The 15,493-nt window shown below is 56.3% G+C and overlaps 1 protein-coding gene across 1 annotated transcript in view; it reads right to left on the bottom strand.

Moving 5' to 3' along the window:
• ITGA11 (integrin subunit alpha 11) overlaps positions 1-15,493 on the bottom strand; it is a 118,349-nt gene that overhangs the window by 18,460 nt on the left and 84,396 nt on the right. Inside the window, exons 13-20 of the mRNA XM_079768683.1 lie at positions 13,042-13,182; positions 12,565-12,768; positions 11,750-11,880; positions 8,854-9,020; positions 7,370-7,512; positions 5,811-5,921; positions 2,278-2,363; positions 1,276-1,483 (exon numbers count right to left, since the gene is read on the bottom strand). Coding sequence (XP_079624809.1) covers positions 1,276-1,483; positions 2,278-2,363; positions 5,811-5,921; positions 7,370-7,512; positions 8,854-9,020; positions 11,750-11,880; positions 12,565-12,768; positions 13,042-13,182 — 1,191 coding nt within the window. The remainder of the gene's footprint in view (positions 1-1,275; positions 1,484-2,277; positions 2,364-5,810; positions 5,922-7,369; positions 7,513-8,853; positions 9,021-11,749; positions 11,881-12,564; positions 12,769-13,041; positions 13,183-15,493) is intronic.

The raw sequence follows: 15,493 nt of genomic DNA on the forward strand, positions 1-15,493 counted from the left end.
CCAGGGCTAGCACCGGGCAGCACTCGGACACTGGTGATTTCCTTGGAGCACATACAGGCTGTGCCACAGAGCTATGCGGGGCCTGTGTGGCCCGTGGGAAGGAAGCCCAGAGAGCGTGACATGAGGACTACGCCTGGTCCTGAAGAGCAGCTCAGGAGCCACTTACTAGCTGGGTGGTCCTGTTCAGACTACTCAACCCTTTTCCATGCCTCAGTTGCCTCCTCTGTAAAATGGGGATACCACCACCACCACCACCACCACCACCACCACCACCACCACCATCACCATCATCGCCATCGCCATCATCACCACCATCAGCACTACCACCTCCATCACCACCACCACCTCTACCACCACCACCACCACCACAACCACCACCACCACCACCACCACCACCACCACCACCACCACCCCCACCACCACCACCACCTCCATCACCTCCATCACCTCCATCACCATCATGCCAAGAGTTGAGCACAGTGCTGGGCATTGTAAGTGGTTACTGAGAAGGAGCAGGAGCTTGTTGGGCAGAGGAGGGAGGGAGCCCCAGGCAGGGGACCGTGGGGGGAGGGCCTTGGTGTGAAAGAGCAGGTGTGTGGGAAACAGCGGTGGCCAATGGGCTATAGATGTGGAGGAGAGGGCAGAAGCAGCAGGTGGTGGGTGGGAAGCAGGGAAGGGCCTTGGACGCCATAATAAGGAGTTTGGAACTTGTTGTGAAAGTAAGCGGGGATGATGGGAGGTTTAAAAGTAAGAGTAACCTGTTCTAATTCTTGTTGGAAGGCCCCTTCTGAGAAAGCTGTTTTACTCAACAGACACGTCTGGAGGATCTTGGTGTATGCATGTCTGAGCCCTTCAGGAGCTTGGGGAGGAAGGTCCTTCAGCCTGTGTCCTTGGCCCTCATGCACACAGACACGCTTGGTGTATGCGTGTTTATGCGTGTCTGTGTGCATGAGGGCCAAGGACACAGGCTGAAGGACCTTCCTCCCCAAGTTCCTGAAGGGCTCAGACTCCCTTCGACTGCTGCTTCTCAATCCTGGTGGTACATTGCCTCCACGTGGGCAGCTGATCCAGGCCCCACCCAGACCAGATCCAGGCCCCACCCAGACTAGATCCAGGCCCCACCCAGACTAGATCCATTAGAAGTTTGGGGAGAAGTCTGGACACAGGAGTTTTTAAGCTCCCTGGTGGATTCTAATGTGCAGCCAGGCCTGGAGCCCTCCTCTCCTGCCTCTGCCCTTCGCCTCAGGCAGGCTGGGCAGGTCGCTGTGGTCTTACCCTCTGGATCAAGCTGGCAAACTGCAGGTTTGCTGACTGTGAAATGTTTAGGACCGTGCTATAGGCGTTCTCGCCCCTGTTCTCCAGCATGGCCTCGACCGCCACCCGCCGGCGCGTGCTCTCTATGATGAAAACCGTGGTGTCAAAGGACAGCGTGTATGCGGAGCAGTCCTGAGCGGGCTTCCTCAGCACCCTCTGGCAGTACTCCCTGCAGGAAAGAGACCCCGGGGATCAGGCCGATGGAGGGGGGAGGCGGGGTAGACCTTACTACTCATGCATCACCTCTCTGCTCAGCCTCTTTTCCTTTTGGCTCTGGCTGCCAGGAAGCTCAGAGCTAAATGCAGAAATAATTCTGATTATTAGCCTAGGTGCTTGGAATATTTGCTTTTTCATCCTCCTACAAGGTTTGAATGGCTATTTCTATTTTTTGTATATGTCATAGTATATATGTCTTCTATCTAAACCAGCTCATAGTTGTTTAAAAATTGAGCACAAAAAATTTGAAAACATAAATTCAGAATAGGATATTGTTCCTTCCTCTTCCTTGTAGGCTAGTTTGTGTCTTCCAGGGGATTGCAGGTCCCCTCTGCTAGTCTCCTTAGCATGGAGCTCATGCAGCCAGTCCATGAACCTTAAAGGTCACCTAGTCTGGGATTGGAGGATGAGGACCTGGATCTCCAGGGCCCTGGTCTCCACCTTTTGTCTGTCTTGTAGTATGGGCTCCAAAGAAAGGATTCCTTTTTCCAAGCGAAGTTTGAAGAGATTTGATTAGACTAGCAGGTTTCATTTTACATAGTAGGCAACTGAGGCCCAGAGAAGGAGGAGACTTGCCTGAGGTGACACAGGAGTTAGAGGCAGAGCCTGGATTAGACCCAGGCTCCAAGTTCAGTATTTGATCCTTGCTGCTTATGAGAAGGAAATAACCCAGGGCCCTGGGATTCCCAGCTGCACCAGCAGGGAAGGAAGAGGAGTCGGGGTAGGGGCCGGGGGAGCCAGACTCACATGGCTGTGGGCAGGTCACTGCGGGCATCCAGCAGGAGGTCAGGGACACAGTGCTCGTCCTCATTGCAGCCATTCCAGAAGGGAACCTGGACCGGGAGAGCCGGGGGGTGGGGCGTGGCTGGGTAGGAAACCCACAGCCTGGAGGCCACCTCCCTCACCCCCACAGCACACCAGCTCCTCTCTCCACTGCACTAGACATGGGCTTCGTCTTGTCTGCCCTTTTCAGACACCGCACTGCCGTTTCCCATGCTTTTGCATAGGTTTTCCCTTCTTTAAAAGATGGCTCAAAACTCAACTCCTCCGGGGTCCCTCTCAGATCTTAGCTGAGCCGGTAGCACAAAGTACCCACTTCCCCAGCAGGTCAGTTCCAGCGGACATGCACTGGTCTTCTGTGTGAGTGGCTATCCTAGGGCTCTCAGGTGAGGAAGACACAGGTTCTGCTCAGCTCATGGGGAAGATGGATGTGTGAACAACTAATTCTAGTGTGAAATGTGCAAAAAAGAAATCTGTGTGACGAAATCTGTGTGACGAAGAGGCAGAGGGAGGAAACAGTTATTTTGTCCTCTGGATGGTCAGAGAAGGCTTCAGGGAAGTTCTGAAGGGTGAGCCAGTTAGCTGATGGACCAGAGGGAGAGGACAGACTCAGAGAAGGAGGAGCCTGTGCAAAGGTCCCGAGGCACGAAGCAGCATGGGGAGTTGGGGAAACGGCGGATAGTTTGGTGTTGCTATAGTAAGGGGTGGGGGAGACGGAGAGATGGGCAGGGGCCAGTTCCTAAGGGCCTTGGGGTCATGCCTGACAACGGACAGGACCCACTCACTGCCTTTGGCAGGGAGTGAACTGCCAGGCCTGTATCCTGAAGGCCCCCGCTGGCTTCCATGGGTGGATGAACTTGAAGAGTCATGAGCAGAGGCAGGGAGACCTCGGAGGAGGCTGCTGAAATGTTCATGAAGGAGGTGATGACGGTGCCAGTGTGGTAGTGGGTGTGGAGAGGAGAGAACCGGTCATGGACCTCAGGGAGGGACCAGTAGGTCCTGGCTCCCAGGGCTAAGGGAGAAAGGGTCCAGGATGTTGGCTGAGTCTCTCGTTTCGTGTCTGGAAGGATGGCTGCTCCATTCGCTCCTAAGTGGAGGGGTTAAGTGGTGGGGCACGGTGTCTTAGGGGCACATCCGGTTTAGGGGCGTGTTGAGCTTGATGTGCCTGTGACCCATCCAGGCAGTTGGGTACTCAAATCAAGCCCCTGAGGAGCAGCGACTGTCACTCCCAGCCCAAGCCCGGGGAGGGAAACAGGTGTCACCGAGGCCAGGTGTCTCTTAAATCCATGAACTTTTCTCAAAGGCGAGCTCCTGGCCTTTATTAGATCCACATGCTCGTAGTTTAGACACATTCCTATCAAGCCCGCCCCTCGGCTTCCCCATCCCAGGGTGGGTTGGGGGGGGGGAGGGGAGGAGGAGGATTTGCAGCCAGAAGCAGGCACACTGTAATAGCGCCAGGAAAGAAGACGGCAGAGCCGTATGAAGTTGGGCAAAGAGAGGTCATTCTGCGAAGGGCCATAGTTCAAGACACTTTGGTAGCCTCAGGGGCTTCACTGTATTCCAGCGACCACGCCGCTTAGGTGATTTCACGTCTCCAATGACATAGGTCCCGCCTCTGCCCAGCGTGCTGTGAGAAGTGTGGAAACTCCATAATAACCTGCGGGAAAACGCCTATCCAGTTCATTAAAAGGAATACTTTAATGTCATAGCAGCTGTTCTACTCAATTATATGGAATGGCTCATTCCCCCAAGACAGTGGTCGGCAAACTCATTAGTCAACAGAGCCAAATATCAACAGTACAACGACTGAAATTTCTTTTGAGAGCCAAATTTTTTAAACTTAAACTTCTTCTAACGCCACTTCTTCAAGATAGACTCGCCCAGGCGATAGTATTTTGTGGAAGAGCCACACTCAAGGGGCCAAAGAGCTGCATGTGGCTCTCGAGCCGCAGTTTGCCGACCACTGCTCCAAGAGGTCAGTGCTGGGCGTTTAACAGAAGCTAACTAAGACTGTAGAAGAGTGATGGGAAGAATGTTGTTAATTTGTTGGGGGCTAGGCGTCCAGATTAACAGGGTTTCTAGAAGCTTCGCTGCTTTGCAAAGCCCTCAGTAGTGTGCCCCAGACTGTCTTTTACGGCTCGATTTCTCACCTTTTCTTTACACATCTCTTCACCTTGCTGTTTTCCACGTCCCTGCCAGTGCTGCTGGCGTGAAGCCCATCCTCCTCATCTTGGCATATCATCCGTTAAATCCAGTCAAAAGCCACCTCCTCAGGAAGTCCCTCTACCCTATCACCTGACTGCCCGATTACACTTCCTCGGAGCTCTTGGACCTGGCCGGTGGCCCTTGTCACCAGCTTGCATCGAGATCACCGGTGTCAGAGCACTGAGTACCCTGCACATGCATCTGCATCATGTGCTTCCACGTGTGTGTACAGTGAGCGACACATACTCAGTCATGTGCTGTCATGGCTTCGTAATTACTGTGATGGGGAAAACATTGATGACTGAGTGCGCCCAGCTCGCCCCCGCGCCTGGCTCTGCCAGTCCAGTTCTCTCCCTCTCTGCTGCATTTTAAGGCAGCCTCTCTTAGGCATTTGTGACTCAGAAGCAGGAGGGGAGGGAGAGGAGTGAAGGTTGAGGGTCGGGCGGCAGAGTGTGGGAGGTCTCGGAAGGGGGGATGCCGGAGGAGCTGGGGACTTGATGGAGGTGAATGGGAGCAAAGAGGGGATTTTCAGAAGTGATAGTATTGGAACCCTTTTATGTTGGAGAAATACGAGTGAGAACGTGAGTTGAGTATCTGAAATTTTGTTTGCCGGCTGGGTTCTCTGCAGTAATTCTCAGAGAGCAGACCTCACAGGTCACAGTCTTGAGAGCTTTGTGGTCTGTTCAGAGCTGTTTCCTAAATCCCGAGGGCTCAGGTCTGAGACCCTGCAGTTTACACATTTGCCTGGTTTCCCAGCAAAGCTCGGACAGAATTGGTACCCATCTGACATCTCCTCTGAGTGGGATGCGTAAGGAATGGCAGATGTCGGGGCGTCTCGTGTCAGATTTCAGAACATTCTGATGCCCCTCGAGCCAGGGAATAGAAAACGTGGGTGAGGGTGGGGCCAGAGCCCAGGATGAGGTGAATACTTAGGAGCAGGTGGGAAGGGTGTCTGCTATCAGCCAGTCATTCAACAAGCCGCAGACCAGGCCCGCTCGGGCCTCCAGTGCCCTCATCTGTAAGCGAGGCCCCTCAGGTCCTGTGACCCACTCAATGCTCACTCACCCTGTGCTGGGATGCGGGGGGCCTCCAATAGGAGAAGGCCTGGTCCTCCCCCTCAAAAGATGGTTCAGCACAGGCCACAGGGAGGCGGGAGGGAGCGTGCTGCGGGTTTGCGGGCAGGTGCAGGGGGAGAATTCCTTCGGGGCTGCCCCCCTCAGGTCTGGGCTTCGGGAGGAGGCAGGGGCGCGGCTGGGGCACGCACCGGGGTTGTGCGCCCTGTGTGCCAGACGTACCGAGACTCTGAGGGTCGTGGGCCAGCCGTCGTCCAGCATGGGGCCGTGGTCGGGGTCCTCCAAGGAATACTCGACTGAGAAGGCCACTGGCTTCACGTAGTCAGCGGTGTCCTGTGCGGGAGGAGGGGAGGGCGGGTGAGGGCAGAGGGGGCATCCGTTCCTGGGCTGGGACCACTGAGAGGGACGTCACCTCCCTGAACCAGGAGGGCAGTGCCCTGTGGGCCCTCAGCACGAGGACAGGGGAGAGGAGCTGCCGTGGGGGCTGGAGGTTCCCAGTCGGGGCCGCAGCTGGAGGGCGTGTCTCCTGGACAGGACCCTGGGCTCGGCCTGTGGCCACCTGGCTGCTTGGGTGCCTCACCCAGCTCCTGCTCCTCCTTCATGGCCGGACACCCATCTCCCAACACCTCCACCTCCGGGCAGCCGGGCAGCACCCCCCCCACATCCTGCCCAGACCCGTCACCGCCACTGCCACGTGGCTCTCAAGCTCCTGGTTGTGTAGGTCTTCCCCCCTCTGAACCCTCTTAGCACAGGCCTGGCACTGTGACAGGGCTGGCTCAGGGTGTTAAACCCATGAAGGAACAAGCCTGTGGCCAAATAGGGGTGATTCCGGTTGGTCTATGTATAGGCGGTAAGAGGGATGCTTGGAGGTCCTAAAAAATCCCCCCCCCCCCCCCAGGGAACCCCGATCCTGACATGCGTGGCTTCTTTGTATTAAGGCAGTAGCTCGCAAACTGGAGGTGCTGCAGGATGCCCGGGATGGGGAAGGGCTGTTAAAACACTGAGTCCACCCCCAGAGTTCCTGATTCAGTAGGTCTGGGATGGGGCTTGAAGATGAGCATTTCTAACGAGGTCCCAGGTGATGGGGATGCTGCTGGTCCCGGGGCCACCCTTTGACACCCAGTTGCCAGCACATCAGCAGAGGCGCCCTGTGAACGGACGCGAGGACTTCTCACCCCCACTAGCTCTCCTGACGTTGCCCATTGCATCCTGGGCCAGGGGGCCCTGAGTGCCCCATGCTTGTGTCCCTGAGGCTGGAGCTGTGGCCTGGGTACTTGAAGTTTTTTATCCATTAAATGGGGCACCCGGCCCTCATGGGTTCTCCCTCTCTGCCAGGCTGGCCTCTCTCTGTCCCTCCTCCCAGCTTGTCCACCTCACTGGCCTCACCTGGTCTTCATTTTCAGCCGATGCCTGCTTATTCTTTTTTCCCAAACCACGGTCCCTGCTGGCTGACCCTGCTCTTTCCACTAGCCCTCACTGAGCGCACCCTCCACATTTCACCCCTGCTAAAGAAACTGGGCACCTGAGAGCTGGAAGAAGGGGTTTCGGAGGAGGGCACTGTCAGTGGTAGGTAGTGTGTCCCAATGGCCTTTTCTCTGGGGCCTGAGTAGGGGGTGGCTACGGTCTAGGGCACTGCGCCCCCCCCCCCCCCCCGCCCCGAGGTCTGCTGGCACCAGCTGAGCTCCCTGGCTCTCCTGCGGCAGCACCCCCATCCCAGCCCCGTGTCCCCTTCCTGTCGGAACTTGGGTTCTGCCTGCGGGGCTGCAGGGCGTCAGGCTCACCAGGACATGGAAGCTGATCCGGTCACAGTGCTCCTGGCCGGAGGAGAGCAGGACAGCCCTGTTTGTGTATCGGTCCCCACCCTCGTCCAGGTGGGCTCGTGGCGTGTACCGCCTCTCATCCATGGTGGCATTGTACCTGATGCCTGGAGGAGGGAGAGGGCAAGACCCTGAAGGCGAAGCCACATTTCCACCCAAGGCTGTTTGCCTCTCGTTTAAAACAGCCTCTGGGAAGTCAGCCTCCTCCAGGAAGCCCTCCAGGCTGGCCAGCACAGAGCTGCTCCTCTCCCCTCCAGAGGCCCAGTGTGGGCAGGCAACTCCCATGCAGAGAGCAGGCGATGAAGGAGAAAGGAGAAAAGAAAGGAACCGAAGAGAAGAGGAAGGCAGAGGGGGAGGAAGGGAAATGAGGCTGACAGTGAAGGGAAAGAGAAAGCGGAAGAAATGGAGGCAAAGTGAATGCAGTAGGAGGAGAGGAGACAGGACAAGGGTCAGGGTGACGCCCGTGTGAGCCCTCCTGGAGCCAACACACCTTTCCGCCTCTGCCCTTTCCTCTCCCCAGCGCTCCCCCTTGGCTCTGGGATCCCAGCATGCCTGGCTCAGAGCCTCTGCAGGTAGCAGGTCCCATCACCCTCGTGGGGGGGGAGGCTGGCCAGCTCCCACCAGCTTCCCACACTTCCTCAAGCTTAAGACTCTGATCTGGGGTTGAAGTCCTACAGCCCCTCCCCTTCAGCGAGGCTGATCTTTCGCGGATTCCAGGAAGGCCCCGGCCCTTCTGGAACCCAGCCGGTCCTCTGGGCGCACCAGTCCTGGCATCTTTCTCCTTTCCTAGGTCGCAGCTGAGAGAAAGGCACACCACCCAGGCCCGACTCTGTTCTCATCTCCCCTTCCCTCCCCACCCCCCGCCACCTGTTTCTTCAAGGTTGGCTCTGCAACTTGGCTGAGAAGCTCTCTGGAGCCCCCCCTTCCTGCACGGCCTGGCCTGGGCCCGGGGCCTGCAGCTGGCACTTCCTAGGGCTGCCTGGGCCCAAGGCCGCCATGAGCAGTGTCTGACCCCAGCCTCGGCCGGAAGTGCAGTGACCGACCCTCAGAAGCGCCCCGCCTTGCTGCAGACTCACACCTCCCGCTCGGAGCAGAGCCCACCGCTGCAGGGTCTCCATCGCCTGGTCCCTGTCCCAGCTCCCCTCCGGGGTCTGAGATGCCCTGCATCCAGGCTGACTCCATGGCGTCCGCACCCAGTTTACTCCACTGCTTCCAGTCCTCTGTTCTGATCCAAACTGCACCCCCACTATTTCCTTCTTCCCCTGGCCTTTCCTCCGTCACCGCTGCTCACTGGCATGATATCCCCCCTCTGGCCTTTACAGTTAGAGCGTCAAATGGGCATCTAGCAGTCATCAAAGGTGTGACCTGGTACTTAAAACCCAGTGAAAGCCCAGGTTTTGAAACAGAGCAATCCCAACGTCCACGGGGGGAGGGCGGGCCCGGTTTACCGACTGTGGCTGTTTGGAAGTGCGGTGCCCGGAAGACGGGCGTGAAGCAGAGGAAGGCGGCCAGGCAGGTGGCGTCTCTGCCGCTGCGCTTGCAGTCCCTGTGGAAGATGTTGATCTTGGGCGGCTCGAAGTGGAGGCTGGCGTTGATCTGAACCACGGGGCGGGACCTGGAGGAGAAGGGCGGGCAGCTGGGGTAGGGTGGGCCCGAGGCGGCCCAGCTGGGACCTGGGGGGCAGGCGGAGAGCCGGATGGGAGTGGAATACGCAAAGCCATCCCTGGAGGGTGAGGCAGTGTGTGGGGACGGTGGGTAGAGAGGACCCTAGTTGTGGAAGAATTGGGGCAAAACAGGCACAGGTGACGAGGGGCGGCTCAGCGACCCCCTTGAGGCAGCCCTTCACTGTTTTCCTTGCTGCGGACCACACTGACTTCCCTTGGCCTCCTCGTCACGTTTAGAACAGTGGATTCTAACCCCGGATAAACGTCAGCGTCGTCGGGAGAGCTTGAGAAATCCTGGTGCCCAAGTTGCACGCAGAATGGGCATCGCCATGTCTTAAAGCAGTGCTTCTGTATTTTAACGCGGGCACGTCTCTCGGGGGCCTGGGAGAAGGCAGGCCTGATCGATAGGTGGGCACAGGTGCCGCATTTCCAGCAAGTTCTGGGGATTGCTGCTGCTGTTGGTCCCTGGACAGACTTTGCAGAGCTTGGTGTGAAAGCTCCCAGGGGAGTCCCGTGTGCAGCCGCAGGAGGGACCCGCTCCCTGCACTGGAGATTCCACACCCGCCCACCCGGCACCACCCGTCCAGGCAGCCAAGGAAACGCAAACGTCCTCTTCCGCTGGTCTAAGTCACCCTATTCCGGGAAGGAAATGCATTGCCTTTCCAAACCGTGCGTGGAAATGGAAAGAAGTGTAGTGGGATGTAGATGCTTCAGAGTTTCCGCGTGGCTGCCTGTGCTAACACTCTGCTCTTTCTAGCATGGGGGGGGGGGGGGGGCGGTGCTGTGTACTCGCTGTGGAGTGAAAAGGGTGGATTTGAGTCTTGGCTCCATTGGTTCCTCCCGGGACCTTGGGCAGGTCACGTGACCTCTCCCACGGGAATTGTAAGTATCAAAGCAGGTAAGTGAGACAGTGTGGGGTGTAAACATTATAGCTTATCTCAGTGGTTCTCCAACTCAGCTACCCATTGGAAACAAACACTGGGGAGTCTTTAAAAACTACTGTGGCTGGGCAGAGCCTGGGCAGTGAGAGATTTAAAAGCTCCCCAGGTGATGCTAACAGGCAGTCAGTCCCATGGGAGGTCGTGGGACCTAAAGTCTCCCCAGCGGGCTCCGCCCACAAGTCCATCACTGCTCAGGCGGCCCTTCGCATGGACTCAGAAGCTAGAGCTTGATCCAGTCCTTTCTGTTGGGGTGTGTATGCGCCCACTTTGTTTCTTGTAAAGGACTTACTTAGTTCATGTGTCACCCTAAGGACCCGCTAGGCCACATGTACACCTTACCCTGGGTCTTGGTCACCTGTCTTGGTTTCTGACTGGAACCAACACAGTGAATACCTTTACCGTCCGAGCTGCCACCTCCGATGACCTAAGAGCCCCCACGTTCGAGCAGACCGTCACAGAGAGCCGGGCCGCGTGCCAGGGCACGGCCGCTCCCACAGAGACCCTGCTCCCTGCGCTGCCCAGCGGGCCGGGGACACCACCTGGGAGTGTGGGCAGCTGGAGCTTGGCCATGGCCAGCGGGGTCATGAGGAGCCCGCAGGTGCGCTGCTCCCCCTCCCCCCCGCCCCCCTTGACAGCTATTGCAGGGAGCGGAGGTGGTGTCCCACCTCTGGAGAGACAGTGAGCAAGGCGCCAGGCCGAGCCTGCATAGTTCTCCACGGTGGTCACATGCCGTTCACAGGCCGCTGGACTGGCTAGTTCAGGATTCTCCCGCTGCAGTGTCCTTTCACCCACACGTCTGGGACGGAAGCCCTCCCCACCCAGAGCATTAACGCCTATGCGTCAGCTGGTTTCTAGAAAAGCTGGGCTCACACATTGCCCCATGGGATGTAATATTCCTGAGGCCCAACAGCATGTCTGCTCCTCCTTTACCACCCTGTGAAGTCACACCCCGGCCTGTTTAATGCCTCTTATAAGTTGTATGAAAAATGTGCCTGCATTTATAGACCATTATATGCAGGCGGAAAAAAGTTCAAAAGAGATAGGCCAAAATGTTAATAGTAGTGATGTTAAGGTGATGAAACTGAGCGATTTCTTTACTTTACAAATTTTCCTTAAGTTATCCTATTTATGATGAAAAATATCTCATGTATAAAAAAGTTGAAATTAAAAAAAATTTTTTCAGCTCAAAAAGTAGCCATCACATGGTAAAATATACAGGCTTTCAGAAAGCTTTTTTTTTTTTTTTTTTTAAAGCTGTAGACGACTGCTAAGGAGAGACCCTGTGTGCAGACAGACGGCAAATGTCTAGAGGGTTGGTGCAGGAATTAGGCCCTGGGAAGGGAGACAAGTAGTGCGAAGGGCTTTGGAGGGAAGCAATCTCTGTATTACACACATTCTTCTCCCCAGCGGAGAAGGGAGATCTGTTCCTTTAAGGAGCTTGAGAGGCTGAAGTCGAAGAAATGCCTAAGTAGCCAGAACGTTTAGGATACATTCCAAGAGGCGCTTTTTGACACTAAGTGCTCAAACATCTTAGAACTCCATTGAGAAGAGGGGTTGGGACTTCAAAATAACTTAGTCGTTCCATACAAAGATTTGTAACCACCACGGGGTAGGAATAGGGTGAGTTCGGCTGACAATGATTAAAGAAAGGGACTCAGATCCCCAAGCACAGCTTTTAAACCCTGTGTCCGTCGTGACTCTCAGGAGAGCCAAGAGTCAAGAAAAGCGAAGGAACCCACCACAAAATCACAGCGCTGCCCAGGGCGCCCACCGCCAGGTCGACGAGCCCATCCTCGTTGAGGTCCAGTTGCCCGTGGAGGCTGCAGCCGAAATACTGGAGGCCGGGAGCCAGCTCCGAGGCAGCGATTCTCTAGGGAGTGGGAAGAGAAAGCTGGGACTGGACACTGTTAGACCAGGGTGGGCGGGGCCCCCCTACCCGGCAAATACAAATGGGAACCCCGGAGGGAGCCTCCAGCCCAAAGCTCTCTCCTCTGCTGGTCTGTGCGGCCCCTGAAATGCCTGCCTTTAGGTTGTGCCTTTGGACTCTACTACTGTGTCTGAAAAGAGTTCCCCATGAAGTGTAAGTCCATGTTACCTGGCAGGTAACCCATTAGTATCGCAAACGTGGCCTATTAGACTGCCTTACTAGTAACATTAAGCAAAGAAAACGACCCTGCAGGGACGGGACCTGGAATGGGTCCCTTTTGAGGGCCGAGAGCAAGGTGACCAGCCTGAAGCATTTCTGGAGAAGAGCGAGCCCGGAGAGGAGCTCTCCGCTGTGGTCAGGTGCATGGACGCGTGTGGAAGGGGTGAGGCTCGGGTCCCTGGGACTCTGCTGTGGTTGTTGAGATGGAGTTAAGCAGGGAGGGGTGCCCACAGGGGTGATGTGGAAGTCCCCGAAGAAAAATGTACCCGTTTCACAATTTGGACACAAGGCAAGTAGAGGTAGGAGATGGGATCCTTCCCTGGATGAGGACCCAGGAGACAACCCTGAGCCAATGGCTGCGCAGGAGCCACTAGGACTTGAGGGCCCAGCACCCCAAATTGGCTCTACCTGCTTCGGCGTCTTTAGGAGGCCGCCCCGGAAGCCGTGGAAGATGTAGATGGCTCCTTCGTGGTTGTCCTCCAGCGGGGCTCCCACCACCACATCGTTGTAGGAATCTTGATTGAGGTCGCGCACCCAGACGATGGAGGACCCGAATCGGGCGTTCTGGTAGTTGTGGGAATCCTTCAGTGTCCCGTTGTAAACAAACCGGTTCTGGAAAAGCAGGGGCAGGAAAAGGCTCAGGGGGCCTTGGCAAGGGCCCTCGGGGTCACGACGCCCTCTGGCCTGCAGCATCCTCTCTCGCCGCTCTCCCCAGCATCCCTCTCTGGCTACAGAAGCCCAGCGACAGAGGAGCTTCCAGGCCTCCTCGGCCTGGCTCAGCAGCGGGTGTGGGCCTCTCCCGTGACCCAGCTTTCCGGGTGGAAACCAGGGCGAAGGCAGGGACCAGGTGCCCCTGGGAGGCTGCCAGTGCCCCCACAGCAGTACCTGTCTCAGGTTGTAGACGTACACCCTGCCTCGCTCGCGGCCCTCGCTGAAGTACATGGGGGCGCCCACCAGCAGGACGTCAGTCACACCGTCGCCATCGATGTCCACCGCGGTGATCTCACTCCCGTAGTAAGAGCCTATCTGCGGCACAGGCGGGGAGAGGGGGGGCGCTGGGCTGCTGGGAGGCCTTGCCTCGCCAGTGCAGGGGGACGGAGGACAGCCTTTGACTCGGAATTTAGGGTGAACAAACCAGAAGGCCCTCCCCTTCTCACGCCTCTCTCGCCCCCTCCCAGGGAGTGGACTCGCCCTGTCAGTCTGTCCTTCCTTCTCCTCCTTTTTCCTTGTTATACATCGCTGCCCCACTCTCCTTTCCAGTGTTCGATCTTATTGACTGCCATCTCTTCTGTTTGTAATGGACACATTATAATGGCAAAAAAGAGCAAAATAACAAAAAGGTCTAAAGAAGAAAACGAAAGTCACCCCTTGTCCAAACATCCAGCTGCTGTGAGCCTTTCAGTGTGTTTTCTTCCAGTCTGTTTTCTCTAGAGTGTGTGCCCTGTGTGTGTGTGTGTGTGTGTGTGTGTGTGTGTGTATGGTCTATTTTTCCAGCCCAGGATCATACTATACATATGGTTGGCATACTGATGGAGCATGAGCATTTATTAGTTTTTACTACACAACATTGCTGATTCTATAATATTCAAAATTATGCCTGTGCCAATGTGTTTAATCAGTCCTCTATTGTTGAACATTTAACTTGTTTCAATTTTTGATGTCACAGGTAACTGGGATTAGCACCGTGTGTGGTGAATTACGATTTATTTCCAGCTTTGAGCAGTCACTATGTTCCTCTCCCACCCCGGGTGCCACGCTCCCCACCTCAGTGAGGGCGCCATCACCCACTCAACCAGGGGGTCCTCCCCGGCCCCACCCTTTGCCCTCTCCCACCTGCAGTCTCCCAGCAAGTCCCACCTGGTGTTTGCCAAACATGGCCCCAATCCATCTACTCCCCCTCTGCTGCTCCCTCCCCAGGTCGGGCACCATCCAAGGCCTCCCTGCGTCCAGGCCAGTCCCTCCAGCCCACCCCATGCGCAGCCAGAGTGGCTTCTAGCCGCTGAACATGCTGCTTCCTTGCTTTTGGGAAAAAGTCCAGACTCTCTGGTGTGATGCTGCTGGACCTGCCTCCCTCCCCAGCCTCCGGCCCCCTCATCGGGCTCCTACAACCCCTCCTGCCACACCCTGTGCTTTCTCTTCTGCAGAAGCCCAGGCCCTCCTCGCCTCTCCCTGCCCCGTGAGTGTCTACCATCCCTCAGGTCACTTTCTATTAGAAGCATCTCTGCCCTTCCCACTCCACTCCCCACAGTGGGTGCCCCTTCTGGATGCTCCCCTGGCCTCATACTCCTCCCTCCAGCGGCTGCTCCCTCCACAGGTGCCTCGTGAGGTGGGCACTGTGCCTGCTGAGTTCCCTCCAGCCTTGGCGCCCTGCCTGGCACAGGGGAGGCACTCAGTAAATGTTTACTGAACCAGTGGGTCACCCAGGAAAGGGAAGGAGGCTTCCCAGGGACAGGCCCTGTATGATGCACTTTACAGCCTCGGGCTCGCATGCATGAGCCTCATGTTTCCTTAAGAGAGATCATGGTCCTCATCTTACAGGGAAGGAACTGAAGCTCAGAGAATTTGAGTCACTTGCCCAAGGTCCGAAGGCTGGTCATGGCCAAATTGGGCTGGAACTTGGGTCTGTCTAACACCCGAGCCCGTGACTCTCCCTCCCCCAGCTTAGGGTGCTTTCAGAAAAAACTATCCTAAGGCATGAACAGCTTTTAACTAAGAAGAAAGATAAAAATACAGAAGAGAGAAACAAAAATCATAAACCCGGGCAAAAGATGTGCATACCTAAAGTAATTAAAAGGCAGACAGAGAAAAAATGGGGGGGGGGGGGAGGGAGACACTTGTCTAAATATGTGGCCTCAGCTATGTGGGTCATGGTGCTTTAGAATCCACTTAATTTAGCTGCCTTCAGCACTGTGGTTTCTCTTTCGGATGTTGGAGGCGGGACTGGGCAGTAAAAATGTCATAAATCCATCAGCAAATTCCCTCTAGCTCTCAAGGTCTAGCCTTGGATTTCCAAAAGAGCTGGCCCTGGGCAAAGTGTGGGTGGAGAGGGCAGAGGCTGGGGGACAGAGCAGTGTCCTGGGTCCACCATTGCCCTTGAGATGACAAGAGGAATGGTGGGATGAGGGCCTCCTACAGCTGGAGGGGTTTAGGTTAGACGCAGTGAGGAACTTGTCCTCAAGGTGACAGGCCAAGGGCAGTAGTAGATGATGCAGGAGACAGGGCTGTTGCCAGGCTCTGTAGAGCTGGGACAGTAAGACCTGGACAGGGCCCAGCCTAAGGCCCAGAATGCCATGGATGCTGGATCCTGCTAGTCAGGAGGGGCCGAGGCCTGGTTTTG

Source organism: Cnephaeus nilssonii (genome assembly GCF_951640355.1).
Source record: "Cnephaeus nilssonii genome assembly, chromosome: 4".
Lineage (NCBI taxonomy): Eukaryota > Metazoa > Chordata > Mammalia > Chiroptera > Vespertilionidae > Cnephaeus > Cnephaeus nilssonii.